We start from the raw sequence: 18,351 nt of genomic DNA, 5'->3' as shown, positions 1-18,351 counted from the left end.
ATCACTGCTTTTACTTTTACAAGTGAATTATTACTCATTTTTCAACTACTGCAATAGAAATCATGTTAAAATGAGAGACTATAAATTAATTGTCATGTAGAGTTGAGCGCTGAATAAATAACGGAAGACTCACTCATAAGGGTGTGTGTGTTCTCTATTTTATGAGGAAGCTGACAAGAAAAGGAAAGCCCCTGATGCAAATGATCCTTAACTAGATAAAAATTGTATTTATTGAGAGTAGATTTTAATCAGATTTAAGACAGAGGTTGGACTCTAGGTCTGAGTCTAACCTTTACAACAGCACAGGAACAATGAACTCTAACGGTGTTGGTTAGTTTAGATTAAATTGATATTTAGGAAGCTTTTATAATACACTGAACACTATAGGGTAACATTTATTAGTAAGAATCCATAAAGCTTCTCATTAACAACCTTAATTATTGACAAAATGAAATACAGAATCAGTCTCTGAGCTGACAAAGTTCTGATCCGAGACCTATCAGAAGTCCTCCCTCTTGAGTGCAGCTCGGAGATTGTGCCAGAATTCCTCTTGCTTTTCTTCATCTTGAGGCCACTCGAGGTACGTCCTGGAGTTCATTATTTTGCGCAATTTGCAGAAGCGCTTAGGAACCGTCTCTTTGTTGATGGGCTCCAACAGGACCAGGACAGCCGAATCGTTTTGTTCGTCGATGATCCGAAAATGCGAAAAGTCCAGCTCGTAGCGGCACCACTCGCTTGTCACAAAGTTCTCCGATAAGACGAAGAGAGACCGATAGCTACTTTCGATGGACTCGATGATGTTGTCGACGATCCAGCGGCCAGGAAGGAAGTCTCGCTTGTGCAGACACAGAGCAATCGGAGGTTCAGAGCTTTCTAACTCTGGCACTAGGATTTCTTCGACCCACTCTGCATCATGCTCGCTGTATGATACGAACGCATCATAGCGAAGAATAGCACCTCCGCTACGTACGGCTGGTTTACCTTTCGCTTTTAACCATGCCATTGTCATCTGTAGATACCATAAGACGTGAAGTTTGTAGCAGGTGACCCCGATGGCGATTAGGATGAGGACAAATACAGAGGAGAGGATGGATACTGACAGGATCATGTGACACTCAATGACTGACTGTTGAGCATTATCAACAGTACGACCCCTTAACGTGAAAGGCAAGTCACACATGTAGCTATGACGTCCATCCTTTAGAGTAATCAAGTGGTCAATATGATCTTTAAAGAATTCTACAAAATCACAGCTGCAAACAAAATTGTTCTGACCAGCTTCCAAGAACTGCAGAGACCGGAATGCCATCAGGTCACTTTTGTTGAATATGCTCAACATGTTGCCTTGAATGTGCAACATGTGTAGGCTGGGAAACTGTCCACCTTCCGGAAGGGAAATAAATCTGTTGCCTGTAAGCCAGAGCTCCATAAGGTTGGGAAGATGGTGGACAAATTCTGTCAGGTAATTTTGTCTCAAATCCAGAATGGTCAGGCTCTGAGGTAAGCACGGAGTTATGCGCTGAAGTTTTGTAGCAGAGAGATTCATAAACCTGAGACTTGCAGGCCAACTGCAAGTCTGTGGCATCTTCGAAAAGTCATTGTGACTCACGTCTAGCGATGTAAGCCTGTCGAGATGTGTGACCAGGCGGGAGACGAGGTGGAGAGATTTTAGTGAATTGTGACTTACGTTGAGCGTGTTAAGTTTGCACATGTGGCTGACACCGTTGCATAAAGATTCTTGCAAGGTGATATCTGATAAGAGATTTTGGCTCAAGTCTAAGTATTCCACCTTTCGTAGTAAATAGGTGGTTAGGCAGGGAATAACGAAAACGGTGCAGTTGATGACGGATATCTTGGTGAGATGCTTCAACAGAAACGCCAACTGGATCATGCTGCTGAAACTGAAGAAGCCCTGGATTTCTATGTTGCGGATAAACAAGGTGTTCAGATTTTCATAGTGAGTCCACCGAGCTCTTTCCCACTTGCCGCAACCTATGAAGTAAATATCCTCAACACCGATGTAAGACATCGGAGAACCATCCAAAACTTCTAGAAGGTGGGTGACTGCCTCGTCAGTTGTGCTTATGTTTTGCAAAGTAAGCCTTTTGGTAGAACCTTCTCTGACCTCTTTAAAGGGTTCTATGGGTTCTCTTGTCTCCAGGAAAACATCTCTAATGGTCAGTGATGTCTCAGGGTGAGAAACATCTCGAAGGATCTTTGACACGAGCCCTGGATCAGCCTGAAACAACCCCTGAAGGCTGACTGAAACTGCCCTGATGGGTTGAGCTGTCTGGAAACTTCCATTCTCATAAGATCTTAGGTTACCACCAACAAATGTCAACTCATCCAGCTGTCTAATATTCCCCAACATATTTCGCTTTACAGCCTCGATTGAAGGGTTACCGAATTGTAGTGTTCTCAGTGCTGGATTCTTGACAAATTGGAACAGGGCAACGGACCCTAAAGTTGTATACTGGTTTCCCAAGATGTTCAAGTGTTTCAGAGATCGAAGCCGAGAAAACCACAGTGAAGAGATGTTTTCCAGTTTATTGAATGACAGATCGAGCTCTTCCAGTTTGCTCTGGGAATTAAATGCTTCTTTGTGGATCATGCTGAGTTTGTTCTTCTGCAGCTTTAAAGTCCTCAGCTCTGTATACTCGATCAGATCCTTCTGAGTAATGAACTCAATCTCGTTGAAGGATACATCAAGGGAAAGAACGTTGGTGGGAACTCTCGGTACATGGTGGAGGTTCTTTGCAGCACAGTTGCAGAAGTGATCTTTATCACATTCATAACAGTTTGGTCTCTCGGAGGTCTGACTGTGAGTCCAAGTCAGGCTAAAACAGATAAACATGGACAGTGACACCTTCATCCTGCCAAAAAAAAAAAAAAACAGATTTAGTTCATATTGTTATAAATCGGTAGTTTTTAGTATGAATGTGTGGTTTAGTGAACACTGGATAATCTCAGGGATACCAGCTGGTGCTAAGACTGAACAACAAGGTCAGGAAGTGATGTACGAGTCTGAACTCGAACTGTAAGTGAGGATCAAGTGCTGGATCAAGTGCTATTCTATTCATGATAAATAATGAGTGTGGAAGCCATTTTGTTCTATTCAATCTGTGATTAATGTGATAATTACATCTAGGACTATTCATGCAGTGATATCTCAGTGATATACTGGACTCTTATTAGATTTATGTTCACACATGCTGTCTCCTCATTAGTACTGTATATCATCATAATATTGGATGGCACAGTGGTGTAGTGGTTAGCACTGTCGCCTCACAGCAAGAAGGTTCTGGGTTCGAGCCCAGTGGCTGACGGGGGCCTTTCTGTGTGGAGTTTGCATGTTCTCCCTGTGTCCGCATGGGTTTCCTCCGGGTGCTCCGGTTTCCCCCACAGTTCAAAGACATGTGGTTAGGTTAACATGGGGCAGCCTTGGGCTGAAGCGCCCTTGAGCAAGGCACCTAACCCCCAACTGCTCCCCGGGTGCTGTAGCATAGCTGCCCACTGCTCTGGGTGTGTGTGTGTTCACTGCTTCAGATGGGTTAAATGCAGAGGATGAATTTCACTGTTTAGTTATGGCCGGGTTCTTGCCCAAACTGATAATCACATCGTCATTTTTTCTCTGGCTAATCAGACACAAGGTACACCACCACTCTTGCTGGAGCAGTTGAAGGTTAGGTGCCTTGCTCAAGGGTACTTGAGCCAGTCCAGAATTGAACCAGTGACCTTTTGGTCCCAAAGCTGTTTCTCTAACCATTTGGCCATAGCCTCCCTGATTTCACTGTGCTTGAGTGTGCATGTGACAAATAAAGGCTTATTATTTATTTATTTTTGACAGTAAAGAAAAATGCAGTTCAATCCACATTTTCTATACCATTTTTTTTAGGTTTAAAGGCAGCTATCTCTGACTTTTCTTAAGCAAAATCTTGAAGGTATAACCTACACACAGGTGATATGTTTTGTTTTTTTTAAATGGAAAACACAGAAAAGGCATCATACCCACTGAGTAAGCCACCAGTGAACTCAGCCAGTACACTCTTCCATACTATCCATAATCGCTTATCCTGTACAGGGTCACGGGCAAGCTGGAGCCTATCCCAGCTGACTATGGGCGAAAGGCGGGGTACACCCTGGACAAGTCACCAGATCATCACAGGGCTGACACATAGAAACAAACAACCATTCACACACACACACCTACGGTCAATTTAGAGCCACCAATTAGCCTAACCTGCATGCCTTTGGACTGTGGGGGAAACCGGAGCACCCGGAGGAAACCCACACAGACACGGGGAGAACATGCAAACTCCACACAGGAGTCTATGTGTCAGCGTTGCGATGTGTCAGCCCAGCGGCCGGCCCTTGCTGGCTGCTGGGCTTGAACCCAGGACCTTCTTGCTGTGAGGCAACAGTGCTAACCACTACACCACCATGCCGCCTATATATACACACACCATCCATCCATCCATCCATCCATCCATTAATTATCTGTAGCCACTTATCCTGTCCTACAGGGTCGCAGGCAAGCTGGAGCCTATCCCAGCTGGATATGGGCGAGAGGTGGGGTACACCCTGGACAAGTCGCCAGGTCATCACAGGGCTGACACATAGACACAGACAACCATTCACACCTACGGTCAATTTAGAGTCACCAGTTAACCTAAACTGCATGCCTTTGGACTGTGGGGGAAACCGGAGCACCCGGAGGAAACCCACGCGGACACGGGGAGAACATGCAAACTCTGCACAGAAAGGCCCTTGCTGGCTGCTGGGATCAAACCCAGGCTTTCCCGGATTACGGACCGGGCCAGTGGGGCCGGCGCCCAGGGGCCCAAGGGGTCCAGGGGCCTGGGGGGGCCCATAGCGATGCCGATGCCAATTGTGACATCAGAGGGCCTCTATTCTCTAAGATCTTATGACTACTTACACTGTTATAGGGCATATCTGAAGAAAACAGAGGGAAGGGGTGGGTTGGTGGGCGGCGGGGGGGACAGCAATCAGAGGGCCCCTGGCCCTGCTGTAGTGCCTCTTGTGAAAACTCCTGAGGCCATAACGTCTGCCAACTAGGGGTTCAAGGAAGTAGGGGGAATGCTTTCAGAGGATCCTATGATTATGAAAGCCCCTGCTAAGGGTCATGACTTCTGGCTATCTGGGGGCCCTAGAGAGAGACCTAACGGGAAAGCATACTGTTAAGAGTAGCACCAAATTCTGGGCCCTATGGACCTAGCTCAAATGGACCCCCCCTACAAAAAAAAAACTGACTCCCTATGGGGCCCCCCGATACGTAGGGCCCTGGTGACTGAGTCCCACTTTCCCCCCTACTTTGATGCCCCTGAAGAGAGCCCTCTGATTACAAATGTCCTTACAAAGGGCCTCTGATTTACCAAGGGTTTTGGTGTTGGGGTTCGTTTTTGTTCCTTACTTCATGTCATGTCATAGGCAGATAACAACATGCCTTGTGTGCCTCACGCCGGGGACACATACATGTGAATTTGGCAAAGCGAAGCAAAATTCGCCATTCATTCCTATGAGGGAAGCGAAGTGGGGCGAAGGCAAGCGAACAGGGTGAAGTGAAGTGAAAATATTTGGCCAAGTTTAATATTATGCAAATGAGGAGCGAATTTCGCCTGCGGCGGCCAATCAAATCAACAACATAAATGTTTTAATCGATTTGATTCGCCGCTATGACCTCAAAGCCGTTGTAAGGACTAGTGTATTTTCAGTGAGAAATTTCGGAAATCTAAGTGAAAATCTAATATCGATTTTCCAATGGACTGACCAGTAGGGGCGGAGACTTGGGCTCTCTATAGGCTCCCTGCTTCAGTACTCCTCACAACATTCTGACCGTTCAGCTTGACAACTTGCTCTGTGTTCAGCCTGTTCAACCAGACTTGTTCAGCAGTTTAGCATCCAACAGCCTTTTTAAAGGCTTATATCCATTTATATATTATATTAAATTATCTCATCTCATCATCTCTAGCTGCTTTATTCTTCTACAGGGTCGCAGGCAAGCTGGAGCCTATCCCAGCTGACTACAGGCGAAAGGCGGGGTACACCCTGGACAAGTCGCCAGGTCATCACAGGGCTGACACATAGACACAGACAACCATTCACACTCACATTCACCCCTACGGTCAATTTAGAGTCACCAGTTAACCTAACCTGCATGTCTTTGGACTGTGGGGGAAACCAGAGCACCCAGAGGAAACCCACGCGGACACGGGGAGAACATGCAAACTCCACACAGAAAGGCCCTCGCCGGCCCCGGGGCTCGAACCCAAGACGTTCTTGCTGTGAGGCGACAGCGCTAACCACTACACCACTGTGCCGCCATATTATATTATATAACACATCACTGCACATTCAAAGGTTCAAAGCCTTTGTAAAAGGCTAGTGCATTTCCAACAGCCTTTGTGAAGGCTCATTGTCTTTAATTATTTTATTATATTATATTATATGATATGGGCGGCACGGTGGTGTAGTGGTTAGCGCTGTCGCCTCACAGCAAGAAGGTCCTGGGTTCGAGCCCCAGGGCCGGCGAGGGCCTTTCTGTGTGGAGTTTGCATGTTCTCCCCGTGTCCGCGTGGGTTTCCTCCGGGTGCTCCGGTTTCCCCCACAGTCCAAAGACATGCAGGTTAGGTTAACTGGTGACTCTAAATTGACCGTAGGTGTGAATGTGAGTGTGAATGGTTGTCTGTGTCTATGTGTCAGCCCTGTGATGACCTGGCGACTTGTCCAGGGTGTACCCCGCCTTTCGCCTGTAGTCAGCTGGGATAGGCTCCAGCTTGCCTGCGACCCTGTAGAAGGATAAAGTGGCTAGAGATAATGAGATGAGATTATATTATATTATATTACTAGAAACAACACTGCACCGTCAAAGGTTCAAAGCCTTTTTAAAGGCTCATTGCCTTTAATTATTGTATTGTGTGTGTTAGGGTTTTGCTGGGATTCGAACCTGGTTTGTTGGTGTGATAATCTAGCAAACCCCCACTAGGCCACCAGGGGGATGACTCAAATGCAGAGGCGTGAGGCGGAAGTAGAAAAAGAATCAAAAGGTTTATTTAAACTATATACACTATATACAGGGCAAAACAAAAGACAAAAAAAAAAAACCAAAGAGTAAAATCCAAAAGAAAAGCAAAGTGCAAAAATTCAAAAGCTAAGAAGATCAAAAAACACAGTACAAAGGAAACTGGAGATAAACATAACAGCACAAAGACTCCGTGACAAGAGGACTGAACTCAGGGGTATAAATAGACAAACTAATTAAGGACACAGGTGAAGATAATTAGGCAATTAACACAAACACAAAACACAGGAACAGTGGCGGCCTCTAGAGGCCAAAATAAACACGACATGAAAAGGAAATAACAGCGGCCTCTAGAGGCCAAAACAGTCCTAGTCCTAACAGGACCCCCCCCTCTAGGAGCGTCTCCTGACGTTCCCAGGGCGATCCGGATGGGCCGAATGGAAGTCCCGACATAGTTCTTTATCAAGGACATCCCGAGCAGGAACCCAGCAGCGCTCCTCAGGACCATAGCCCTCCCAGTCCACCAGATATTGCAACCCGCCGCGGACCCGGCGGGAGTCAAGCAGGCGATTCACAGTGAACACAGTCTGCCCCTGGAAGATGCGGGGGGGTGGGGGGTTCCTAGGGGCAGGGGCATACGTAGACGTCAGTACGGGCCGTAACAGGGAAACATGGAAAGTGGGGTTGATCCTCAGAGTCCGGGGCAACTGGAGCCGGTAGGAGACAGGGTTCACCCTGCGCACCACCTTGAAGGGGCCAATGTAGCGAGGAGCAAGCTTGCGGTTCTCCACCCGCAGTGGAAGGTCCTTAGTGGACAGCCAAACACGCTGCCCAGGGCGGAAAGCGTGTGCAGGTCTTCTATGGCGGTTGGCCTGAGTCTGGTTGATTCTGGAGGTCTGTATGAGGGTCTTCCTGACCTTGCTCCAGGTCTTGCGACACCGTCTCACATATTGGTTGACCGAGGGCACCCCCGCGTCCTCCTCCTGGTCCGGGAACAGAGGTGGCTGGAACCCGAATTGGCACTGGAATGGCGACAGCTTGGTGGCCGATGACTGCAGGGTGTTGTGGGCGTACTCCGCCCATGGCAGCCAGGTGCTCCACGATGTCGGGTTATCCATAGCCAGGCCTCGCAGGGTGGTTTCCAGGTCCTGGTTGAGCCTCTCCGTCTGACCATTGGACTGTGGGTGAAACCCAGAGGAGAGGCTGGCAGTGGCTCCGATGACCTTGCAGAACCCGTGCCACACTCGGGAGGAGAACTGGGGCCCTCGGTCTGAGACGATGTCCTGTGGAAGACCAAAGACTCGGAAGACATGATTAAACAAAAGTTTCGCAGTTTCAAGAGCAGAGGGGAGTTTGCACAGTGGTATGAAGCGGCAGGCCTTGGAGAATCTGTCAACTAAGACCAAAATGACCGTGTTACCTTGTGACTCAGGGAGACCCGTGATAAAGTCGACTGCCACGTGGGACCAGGGACGCCGGGGAATGGTCAGAGGATGCAGGAGACCCTGGGGACGCTGTCGTGGGTTCTTGGTTCTGGTGCAAACCTCACAGGACAGGACAAATGACCTTACTTCCTTCTCCATGTTAGGCCACCAGAAGCGTCTTTTCAGGAAGTCCAGGGTCCTCCGAGCTCCCGGGTGGGCGGTGAGAGGGGAAGAGTGACCCCACTGGAGAACCTTGGCCCGGGCTTGATGTGGGACGTACAAGAGGCCTGGTGGCCCCGTCCCAGGACCGGGGTCCTGGCGTTGGGCTCGTCGGACAGCCTCCTCAATACCCCAGCGGACAGGGGCCACAATCCGGGACACAGGGATAATAGGCCCGACTTCATTCTCCCTGTTAGTGGCAGAGAACAGTCTGGACAGTGCGTCAGGTTTGGTGTTCTTGGAGCCGGGGCGGTATGAGAGGGTGAAGTCAAACCGACTGAAAAACAGGGCCCACCTAGCCTGTCGAGGGTTCAGTCTCTTGGCTTGCTGGAGGTACTCCAGGTTCTTGTGGTCAGTCCAAACCAGGAATGGATGTTGTGCTCCCTCCAGCCAGTGCCTCCACTCCTCAAGGGCCAGTTTGACCGCTAGCAGTTCTCGATCCCCCACATCGTACCGGGACTCAGCAGGACTCAGGCGGTGGGAGAAGTAAGCGCAGGGGTGCAGCTTTCCTTCCGAACGTTGAGAGAGCACCGCGCCGACACCACTGTCCGAGGCGTCCACCTCCACGATGAATGGTTGGGAGGTGTCCGGGAGAACCAGAATGGGTGCCGTGCAGAAGCGGTCCTTGAGGTCTTTGAACGCCTTTTCTGCCTGAGGAGACCAGCCATAAGATCCACCTGTCCCTTTGGTGAGGTCTGACATGGGTGCTGCCACAGAACTGAAGTTCCTGATGAACTTGCGGTAGAAGTTAGCGAATCCTAAGAACCGCTGAACCTCCTTAACGGACTTGGGAGTAGGCCAATCCCGGACGGCCAGGGTCTTGGCAGGGTCCATTTGGAGTTGGCCTGTCCGTACAATAAATCCCAGAAAGGAGACCTCGGGAACATGAAATTCGCATTTCTGGGCCTTGGCGAACAGATTGTTCTGTAGCAGCCTCTGGAGAACCTGGCGGACATGGTGGCGGTGCTCCTGCACAGTCTTGGAAAAGATAAGGATGTCGTCGAGGTAGACAAAAACGTATAGGTTAATCATGTCCCTTAAGACGTCGTTGATTAGGGCCTGAAAAACAGCTGGTGCGTTGGTGAGTCCGAAGGGCATCACCTGGTATTCGTAGTGCCCAGACGGGGTGTTAAAGGCAGTCTTCCACTCGTCTCCCTGTCGGATACGGATGAGGTGGTATGCGTTCCGTAGGTCCAACTTGGTGAAGACGGTGGCGCCTTGGAGCAGGTCGAAAGCTGTGGACATCAGCGGAAGGGGATATCGGTTGCGCACAGTGATCTTATTCAGGCCCCTGTAATCAATACATGGTCGGAGCCCCCCATCCTTCTTGCCGACAAAGAAGAAGCCGGCTCCAGCAGGTGAAGTGGAGGGTCGAATAAACCCAGAGACCAGGGCATCTTTGAGGTATTCCTCCATGGCCTTGCGTTCTGGCTGAGAGAGTGAAAACAGTCTGCCACGAGGAGGGGTAGTCCCAGGGAGCAAGTCGATGGCACAGTCGTAGGCCCGGTGCGGAGGAAGAACGGCGGCCCTGCTCTTGCTGAATACCTCCTTGAGATCCCAGTACTCTGTGGGAACTTGAGATAACTCGGTGAGATCAGGGGGCTCGGCAGGAGACACAGGAGAGCTAGAGAGCAGACAAGAGGCATGGCATGCAGGGCCCCATTCCACAACCTGGCTTGTTACCCAGTCTATGCGAGGGTTGTGGCGAGTAAGCCAAGGAAGGCCTAGAATAACTGGGAACTCAGGTGAAGGAATCAGGTGCAGGGATATTTCTTCCTTGTGACCTTGAGACTGGAGGAAAACTGGAGAAGTAACTTGGGTGACTCTTCCATCACCTAACGCTTGGCCATCGAGGGCAGACACAGACAGTGGGACTTCAAGAGGTGCAGTCGGAATATTGATGCTTTGGGCGAAGTGAATATCCATAAAGTTCCCAGCCGCCCCTGAGTCTATCAAAGCTTGACAAGAGTGGACAGACTCACCCCAGGAGATGGAGACCGGGATGTAGATTCCTTGGCCAGGGAGTCCGGGAGAGAGGGTAGGCCCCGTCACAACCCTCCCTCGGCTGGACGGGGCGGTCCTTTTCCCAAGAGTTCGGGACATGATGCTCGGAAGTGACCAGGCTTGCCACAGTAGATGCAGCACTTGTCCCTCCTTCTGCGCTCCCTCTCAGATGCGGAGAGGCGAGTACGACCCACTTGCATGGGTTCTGGACAGTCACTGAAGGAGGTAGACGGTCTCCAGGTAGAGGTAGGGAGGCTGGGGGGGCTCAAGGCTTGGTGGCGTTCTCTCATCCTGTTGTCCAGACGAATAGCATGTGAGATGAGGGTTTCGAGGTCACTTGGGCATCCAATAGAGGCCAGACCGTCCTTGATGGGGTCAGACAGACCATGGTGGAAGGCTGACACCAGGGCAGTCTCGTTCCATCCACTTACTGCTGCGAGTGTTCGGAACGAGATGGCGTAATCTGCGACGCTTCCTCCTTGCCGGATGGACATGAGCTTTCGGGCTGCGTCGGTACTGATGTCTGCCTGATCGAAGACCCGAAGCATCTCTTCAGAAAACAGCTGGAAATCAAAGCACTCAGGTCCCTGTCTTTGCCAGATAGCAGTAGCCCAGGCTCGCGCCTTACCAGCTAATAAGGTGATCACAAAGGCAATCTTGCGGCGATCCGTAGTGTAGGTGGTAGGCTGAAGCTCAAAGGTGAGTTGACACTGGGTAAGGAACTCTCGGCACTCACTGTGCTTGCCGTCATACCTCTGTGGTGCAGGAAGGCTGGGTTCGCGAGGTGAAGAAGGCAGCATGGCAGGAGGCACTGGAGCAGGAGCTGGATCAGGAGCAGGAGCTGGATCAGGATGAGGAGATGCAGGCAGAGATGTCAGCTGTGCCAGGGTTTTCCCAATTTGCTGAAGCAGTTCCTCGTGGCGAGCAAGGGCCTCACGTTGGCTGGTGAGCGTACGTCCATGAGCGTCCATGGTCGCTCCGAAGCGTGTCAAAGCTGCCATAATTCCCTGAAGGTTGGCCGGGTAGACAGTTGAAGCAGCCTCTGCTGAGTCGGTCATGACGGAGTCTTTCTGTTAGGGTTTTGCTGGGATTCGAACCTGGTTTGTTGGTGTGATAATCTAGCAAACCCCCACTAGGCCACCAGGGGGATGACTCAAATGCAGAGGCGTGAGGCGGAAGTAGAAAAAGAATCAAAAGGTTTATTTAAACTATATACACTATATACAGGGCAAAACAAAAGACAAAAAAAAAAACCAAAGAGTAAAATCCAAAAGAAAAGCAAAGTGCAAAAATTCAAAAGCTAAGAAGATCAAAAAACACAGTACAAAGGAAACTGGAGATAAACATAACAGCACAAAGACTCCGTGACAAGAGGACTGAACTCAGGGGTATAAATAGACAAACTAATTAAGGACACAGGTGAAGATAATTAGGCAATTAACACAAACACAAAACACAGGAACAGTGGCGGCCTCTAGAGGCCAAAATAAACACGACATGAAAAGGAAATAACAGCGGCCTCTAGAGGCCAAAACAGTCCTAGTCCTAACAGTGTGTGCATGTGTGTCTGTGTGTATATATATATATTATTATTATAATCAGTTGTGGAAAATTTAGGAAGTCCCAGTGAAAATCCAATAGATATAATACTCCCACATTACACTTGGCATCAGTAATATGGATTGCAAACAAAAAAAGTGGGGCTTCAAAACGAAAAGCCAAAAAAATTAGGGAGCCAAAGCAGGCTGATTTTTTTAAAAATGTGCCTCTGATTTCTAACTTTTTCGACAAGCCTCAAGATTCAAGTACTGATAATGTCATCAGTGGCCCGAGTTGTAGCAATGAAGAGATCACTACTGGCTTGATCATACAGGAGCCCTCACAGACCCAATCAAGCGTAGACCCGACCTGTCAGGCTCAGGCCTCAGGCCCACAATCAGACCAGGCATCGCCTGAGAAAGTGTTTCCAAGTGAGGAGGAGTGCACGAAGCCCAGTTTCACACCAGAAGCTCATCAATGAAGAGTTATAACATCAATGAAACTGTCTTCATGTTAAAACTGTTAATGTTATAGTCATGCTGTCTGTTGCCCAAATGAGGATGGGTTCCCTTTTGAGTCTGGTTCCTCTCGAGGTTTCTTCCTCATGTCGTCTGAGGGAGTTTTTCCTTGCCACCGTCGCCACAGGCTTGCTCATTGGGGATAGATTAGGGACAAAATTAGCTCATGTTTTAAGTCGTTCAAATTCTGTAAAGCTGCTTTGCGACAATGTTTATTGTTAAAAATGCTATACAAATAAACTTGACTTGACTTGACTTGAGAAGCTTGGGACTCCAACTCCAGTTGTGAAACACTTAATGACCCTGCTTTACGGCCAAATACCACAACCAACCAAGACTGCACTCTTGTTAGTACAGGAGACTCACTGTCAGACCAGGCATCACCTGAGAAAGTCTTGTCAAGTCAGAAGGGGTACACCGAGACCAGTATCACACCAGAAGCTGGGGGCTCAAACTCCTGGTGTGAAACAGATAATGACCCTGCTTTATGGCCAAGTTCCATTACTGAACAAGCCAAGTAGATTCTGGTTAGTAGAGGAGCAGCTGCTTTTCAAAATCGAAGTGAAAAGTACCCTGCCTCAAGTAGGGATAGGACAATGGGGTGCATGACTAGGAGTTTCACAAATTCCTTACTCAAATGTTCTCTACCTAATGGCCAATCTGTGACTAGGCAGTGGCTACTTTACTCCCCTTCAACTGGTTGCATCTTTTGTTTTGCTTGCAAGCTATTTTCAAGTAAGCACAATGCGTTTGTCCATGGGTTTTCTGATTGGAAACATTCTGAGCGTATCGGTGAGCATGAGAGGAGTGAGAAGCATAGGGCTTGCATGCTAGCATTACACAATCGCTCCAAAAACACAGGAAGAGTTGATTCTGATCTTGTCAAACAAATGGATGCAGAGAGGCAATACTGGTGGGAAGTTTTGAAAAGAGTTGTTGCTGTAATCCAGTTTTTGGGGGAGAGGGGCCTTGCTTTCAGGGGAGATGATGAGCAGCTGGGATCACCTCACAATGGTAATTTCTTGGGCATTGTCGAACTGTTGGCCAAATTTGACCCTTTTCTAGCTGACCATCTCCAAAGGTTTGGAGGCAAGGGCAAAGGCTCTGTGTCCTACCTCTCATCAACAATCTGTGAGGAATTTATCCACTTAATGGGAGAAAGAGCAAAGGAAGCAATTATCAGTGAGATTAAAGAGTCCAAATACTTTTCTGTTATAGGTGACTCCACTCCAGACCTTGCTCATGTGGACCAACTCACTTTTATTTTCAGGTTTGTAAATAATGGTGGAGAAGTAGTTGAGCGTTTTCTGGCTTTTGAGCCTATTGGAAATCATAGTGAGAACAGTTTGGCTGAGTGTGTTGTTGCTATGGTGGAGAACCTGGGCCTAGACTTAACTAACTGTAGAGGCCAGTCTTATGACAATGCAAGTAATATGTCAGGAAAGTACAATAGAGTCCAAGCTCATCTGAAACGAATAAACCCATTAATTTGTTATGTCCCCTGTGCAGCACATTCGTTGAATTTAGTTGGTGTCAATGCTGTTGACAGTTGCCCAGAAGCTGGCCGTTTCTTTGACTTTGTGCAATCACTATACACATTTTGTACCTCATCAACACACAGGTGGGGAAAGGTGTTTCGTGATACAGATGTGAAACTCACATTGAAATCGTTGTCAGGTACTCGCTGGAGTTCAAGAGCTGAATCCACAAAGGCTCTTTGGAAATATTATCCACAATTGAGAGAGGCACTGAACAATATTTCCAAAGATTCACAGGAGAAACGTGAAACTAGAAGCGAGGCCTCTGCACTCTGTGGCAAGCTGGACACCCTAGAGATAGCCTTCATGGCACACTTTTGGGATACGATACTGCAGTGGTTCCAAGCCACAAGTCTGCAGTTGCAGAAACATAACATTGACATACACACGGCTACACGGCTTCTCCTTTCACTTCGTGACTTTGTGGCAGAACAGAGAGACAATTTCACCTTTTTTGAAGGGTCAGCTTTAAATGTTACCCATTCAGTCTCCCAAGACTACAGGCATGACCTCCAGCACACAAAGAAGCGCAAACGTATGGCTGATGAAAGTGAAGAGCCAGGTGTTGAATTTAGTGGAAAAGAAAAGTTTCGGATTGAAACGCTCAATGTTCTAATTGACAAACTTGTGTCCTGTCTTAACCATCGGTTAACTGCATACACACACTTGACCAATCTTTTTCATGTTCTTTTCATGCCTGACAATATGTCCAACAGTGAGCTCACTTCAAGGGCCAAATCACTTGCTGCGGCATATCCCACAGATTTGGACATGACCCTGGCAGATGAACTTGTACAATACAAATCATTCATGTCAGAAAATCAAAAATGCCCAAGTACAATGCTGAAGACCATGGTGGATTTGGATCTACAGTCCACTTTTCCAAATGTCTACATAGCACTCAGACTTTTTTTTACCCTGCCTATTACAAATTGTGAAGGGGAACGTTCATTCTCCAGACTGGCTCGTATTAAGAATGAACTCAGGATGACAATGTGCCAAAACCGCTTGAACTCACTTTCTCTTCTTGCAATTGAATCAGAGTTGGTCCGACAGCTTAACTTTGATGAATTAGTGGATGACTTTGCAAGAAGGAAGAGTAGGAAAAAACTTATATAGCCTAGAATGAATTATTCCTTAGGTACGGCTTAATTATTGACATATCCTAATCAGTTTCCTTGTTAACTTCTTGACACAATACATATATCTTTAATCACTAACATTGTATGCCTTAATGTTCTAAACATACAGTATGTTCACATGTCACTTTATTTACTTCATTCACATGTTGCCCTCTGCTAGTTTGCGACCTCAGTAGCCTTTGTGTGTGTGTGTGTGTGTGTGGGGGGGGGGCCTTTGGGAACTCCTGGCCCCGGGGCCCAGACCCCCCATAATCCGGCCCTGAACCCAGGACCTTCTTGCTGTGAGGCGACAGTGCTAACCACTACACCACCGCGTCGCCTATATATACACACTTTAGTATATTTATTTATATGTGCAATATGAGTGATTGTGTGAATGGAAAAAAAAGTAGTTTTGTATAAATCATGTTTTGTGTATTTTTTTTCTTCAGTTAGTTGTTTTTAAAGAAAAACTTATCATATGGATATCAATATTCCCTTCTATTCAAAGTTTCAGTAAGAATATCAGAAATATAAAGTGTTATTGTGCCATTTCTGTTATAATTCTGTTACTGCTTCATGATGTTATTACAGCTAGACTGCCTTTCAGATTTTTCAAGTGTAGGTCATAAAAAGAATTTTCCCTGACACCCAATTATTTTTGTTTAGTGGACCGAAAGCTACTGAATTCGAATCACAGACTTCCAATTTTATTGGGTTTTTAAAAATAGAACAATTAATGAATTTAGAGCCACATGGCCCTAAATTCTCCACTATTTTTTCCTGCTTCACCATGACCCAATACAAGATACTACGTCATGCATGACGTGGTGGGCTTTCCCTGTTCACTCAAGGCATTGTGGGATACAAATTTGAAACAGGAGAGAAAAATGGAGGATGTGAGTGAAATGTGAAAGACCGACTACAGAAACAGAAAGTGAGAAGAAAAGACGTTATGTTCTATACGAAGGAAAAAAACACAGGACCAAATTAATAAATATCGGTGGTCAGCGAGCACCTCGGTGTGATCAGCTGTTTGTTTAGCAACAGAATGATGGAACTGTCAGCGCATGGTCAAGGTAATCCTGCGCATGTGCACACACATGGACTTCCTCTGTATGCTTGACTGCACGAAGCAAGTGATTTCATGCATATTATTTGCTCAGGGAATCCCCTCAAATTAAATAACTTCCCAGCTACAGAATGGCCCGATATTTTAAGATCTCATCTCATCTCATTATCTCTAGCCGCTTTATCCTTCTACAGGGTCGCAGGCAAGCTGGAGCCTATCCCAGCTGACTACGGGCGAAAAGCGGGGTACACCCTGGACAAGTCGCCAGGTCATCACAGGGCTGACACATAGACACAGACAACCGTTCACACTCACATTCACACCTACGGTCAATTTAGAGTCACCAGTTAACCTAACCTGCATGTCTTTGGACTGTGGGGGAAACCGGAGCACCCGGAGGAAACCCACACGGACACGGGGAGAACATGCAAACTCCGCACAGAAAGGCCCTCGCCGGCCACGGAGATCGAACCCGGACCCTCTTGCTGTGAGGCGACGGCGCTAACCACTACACCACCGTGCCGCCCTATATTTTAAGATATTACAGAAATCAAAATATATCACAATGACCACATTTCAGAGGGAACTAAATTTCACCGATTTTATGAAATCGAAAGGCCATCTCACTTTAAATATTTCTACTTTATAATATGGTTTCTTATTAATTGCCCCATAAACTGAATAATGAACATTATCAGTTTCCTTGAACCCACATTAAACCTGATCTGAAAATGAAACCTAAACTTTACGATATCATAATAATCAAATTACAATATTTTAAATACACCTTCACGATTAGTTTAGATTTAAGTATATTTATTCAACTTGAAGTTTCCAGGGCAGTACACTTTTCTGAAAAGAACATACATTTCTTACTCGACAATATACTGTATAAACAATGTAAACAAGGTACATAGCAAAAAAAAAAAGAAGATGTATTTCTTCGCAAATGAAAATATCTTGAATATGGCAAAAATCTGTTGTTGGATGCTTTTATATATTTCAAGCCTTACATCGTGTTGTTCTGCATTCTGAAGCTGAAATTAGTGAAAAATATTCATAATCATACTTTTGGTTTGTTGTCATCTTATTATCGCAACTACTAGAGACATTCAACTTTATACAGGATATTTTCACCGATAAAATGTCATCATTTGGAGCGATAATTCATATATATATATATATATATATATATATATATATATATATATATATATATATATATGGAAATATCTACCATGATCTATTTTGTCATCAAGTGATGCATCACATTTAAAACTCATTACAGTATGTATTATAGAACAGAGTATATTTAACTGGCAGAAATGTACTTATGATTTGCAATTAATTGTAAATACAGTTAAAATTTTAACTAATCCTAAACTAGCTTGGTTAACATTTTATATCCTGAAACAATCCAGGAATAGTTGTATTTATTTATCATTGCCATGAAGTGTGTTACCTGATTGCTCTCTTGTTGGATGTGTGTTGTTCATGTAGATGAGCTCAGAACATCAGTCTGAAGTAAATGTTCCATCACAAGAAAAATCAAGACTGAAAAAAACCCACCAGCACCATCATCACCACCACCAACCCCCCAAACACTACATAATCGTAATCATGCTTGTTCTTATCCACTACATCAATGCCATTTTGTTTGAAATAACCTTTAAACATTACGGCAATGTTTAAATAAAGCCCAAGATATTCTGAATCGTTTCGCTTCACTGCTCTACAGTTTGAGGATTTGAAAAGAGGAAGTTTTACACTTGGCTGATTAGTGCTCACACACAACCATCATTTACATTAAAGATCACAGCCGTTAATACAGAGGGATCACTGGGCATGTAATTAATGTATGCAACAAAAAAGAAAAA

At 46.4% G+C, this 18,351-nt stretch overlaps 1 protein-coding gene across 1 annotated transcript; it reads right to left on the bottom strand.

Annotated features, from left to right (window-relative positions):
* Positions 1-102: 102 nt before the first annotated feature.
* Positions 103-18,141, bottom strand: tlr2 (toll-like receptor 2). Its single transcript, XM_060898553.1, has 2 exons — positions 17,937-18,141; positions 103-2,873 (listed from the first exon to the last, which is right to left on the bottom strand). The coding sequence occupies exon 2, from the start codon at positions 2,870-2,872 to the stop codon at positions 500-502; it is 2,373 nt and encodes a 790-aa protein (XP_060754536.1). The 5' UTR covers position 2,873; positions 17,937-18,141; the 3' UTR covers positions 103-499.
* Positions 18,142-18,351: the final 210 nt, after the last annotated feature.

Source organism: Neoarius graeffei, chromosome 18 (assembly GCF_027579695.1).
Source record: "Neoarius graeffei isolate fNeoGra1 chromosome 18, fNeoGra1.pri, whole genome shotgun sequence".
Taxonomy (NCBI): domain Eukaryota; kingdom Metazoa; phylum Chordata; class Actinopteri; order Siluriformes; family Ariidae; genus Neoarius; species Neoarius graeffei.
Note: the sequence above shows the minus strand (reverse complement) of the source record. Positions and strands in the feature narration are given on the sequence as shown.

Coding starts and splice junctions, on each gene's coding strand:
- tlr2 (XM_060898553.1), bottom strand. CDS start 2,872: ATGAAGGTGTCACTGTCCATGTTTATCTGTTTTAGCCTGACTTGGACT.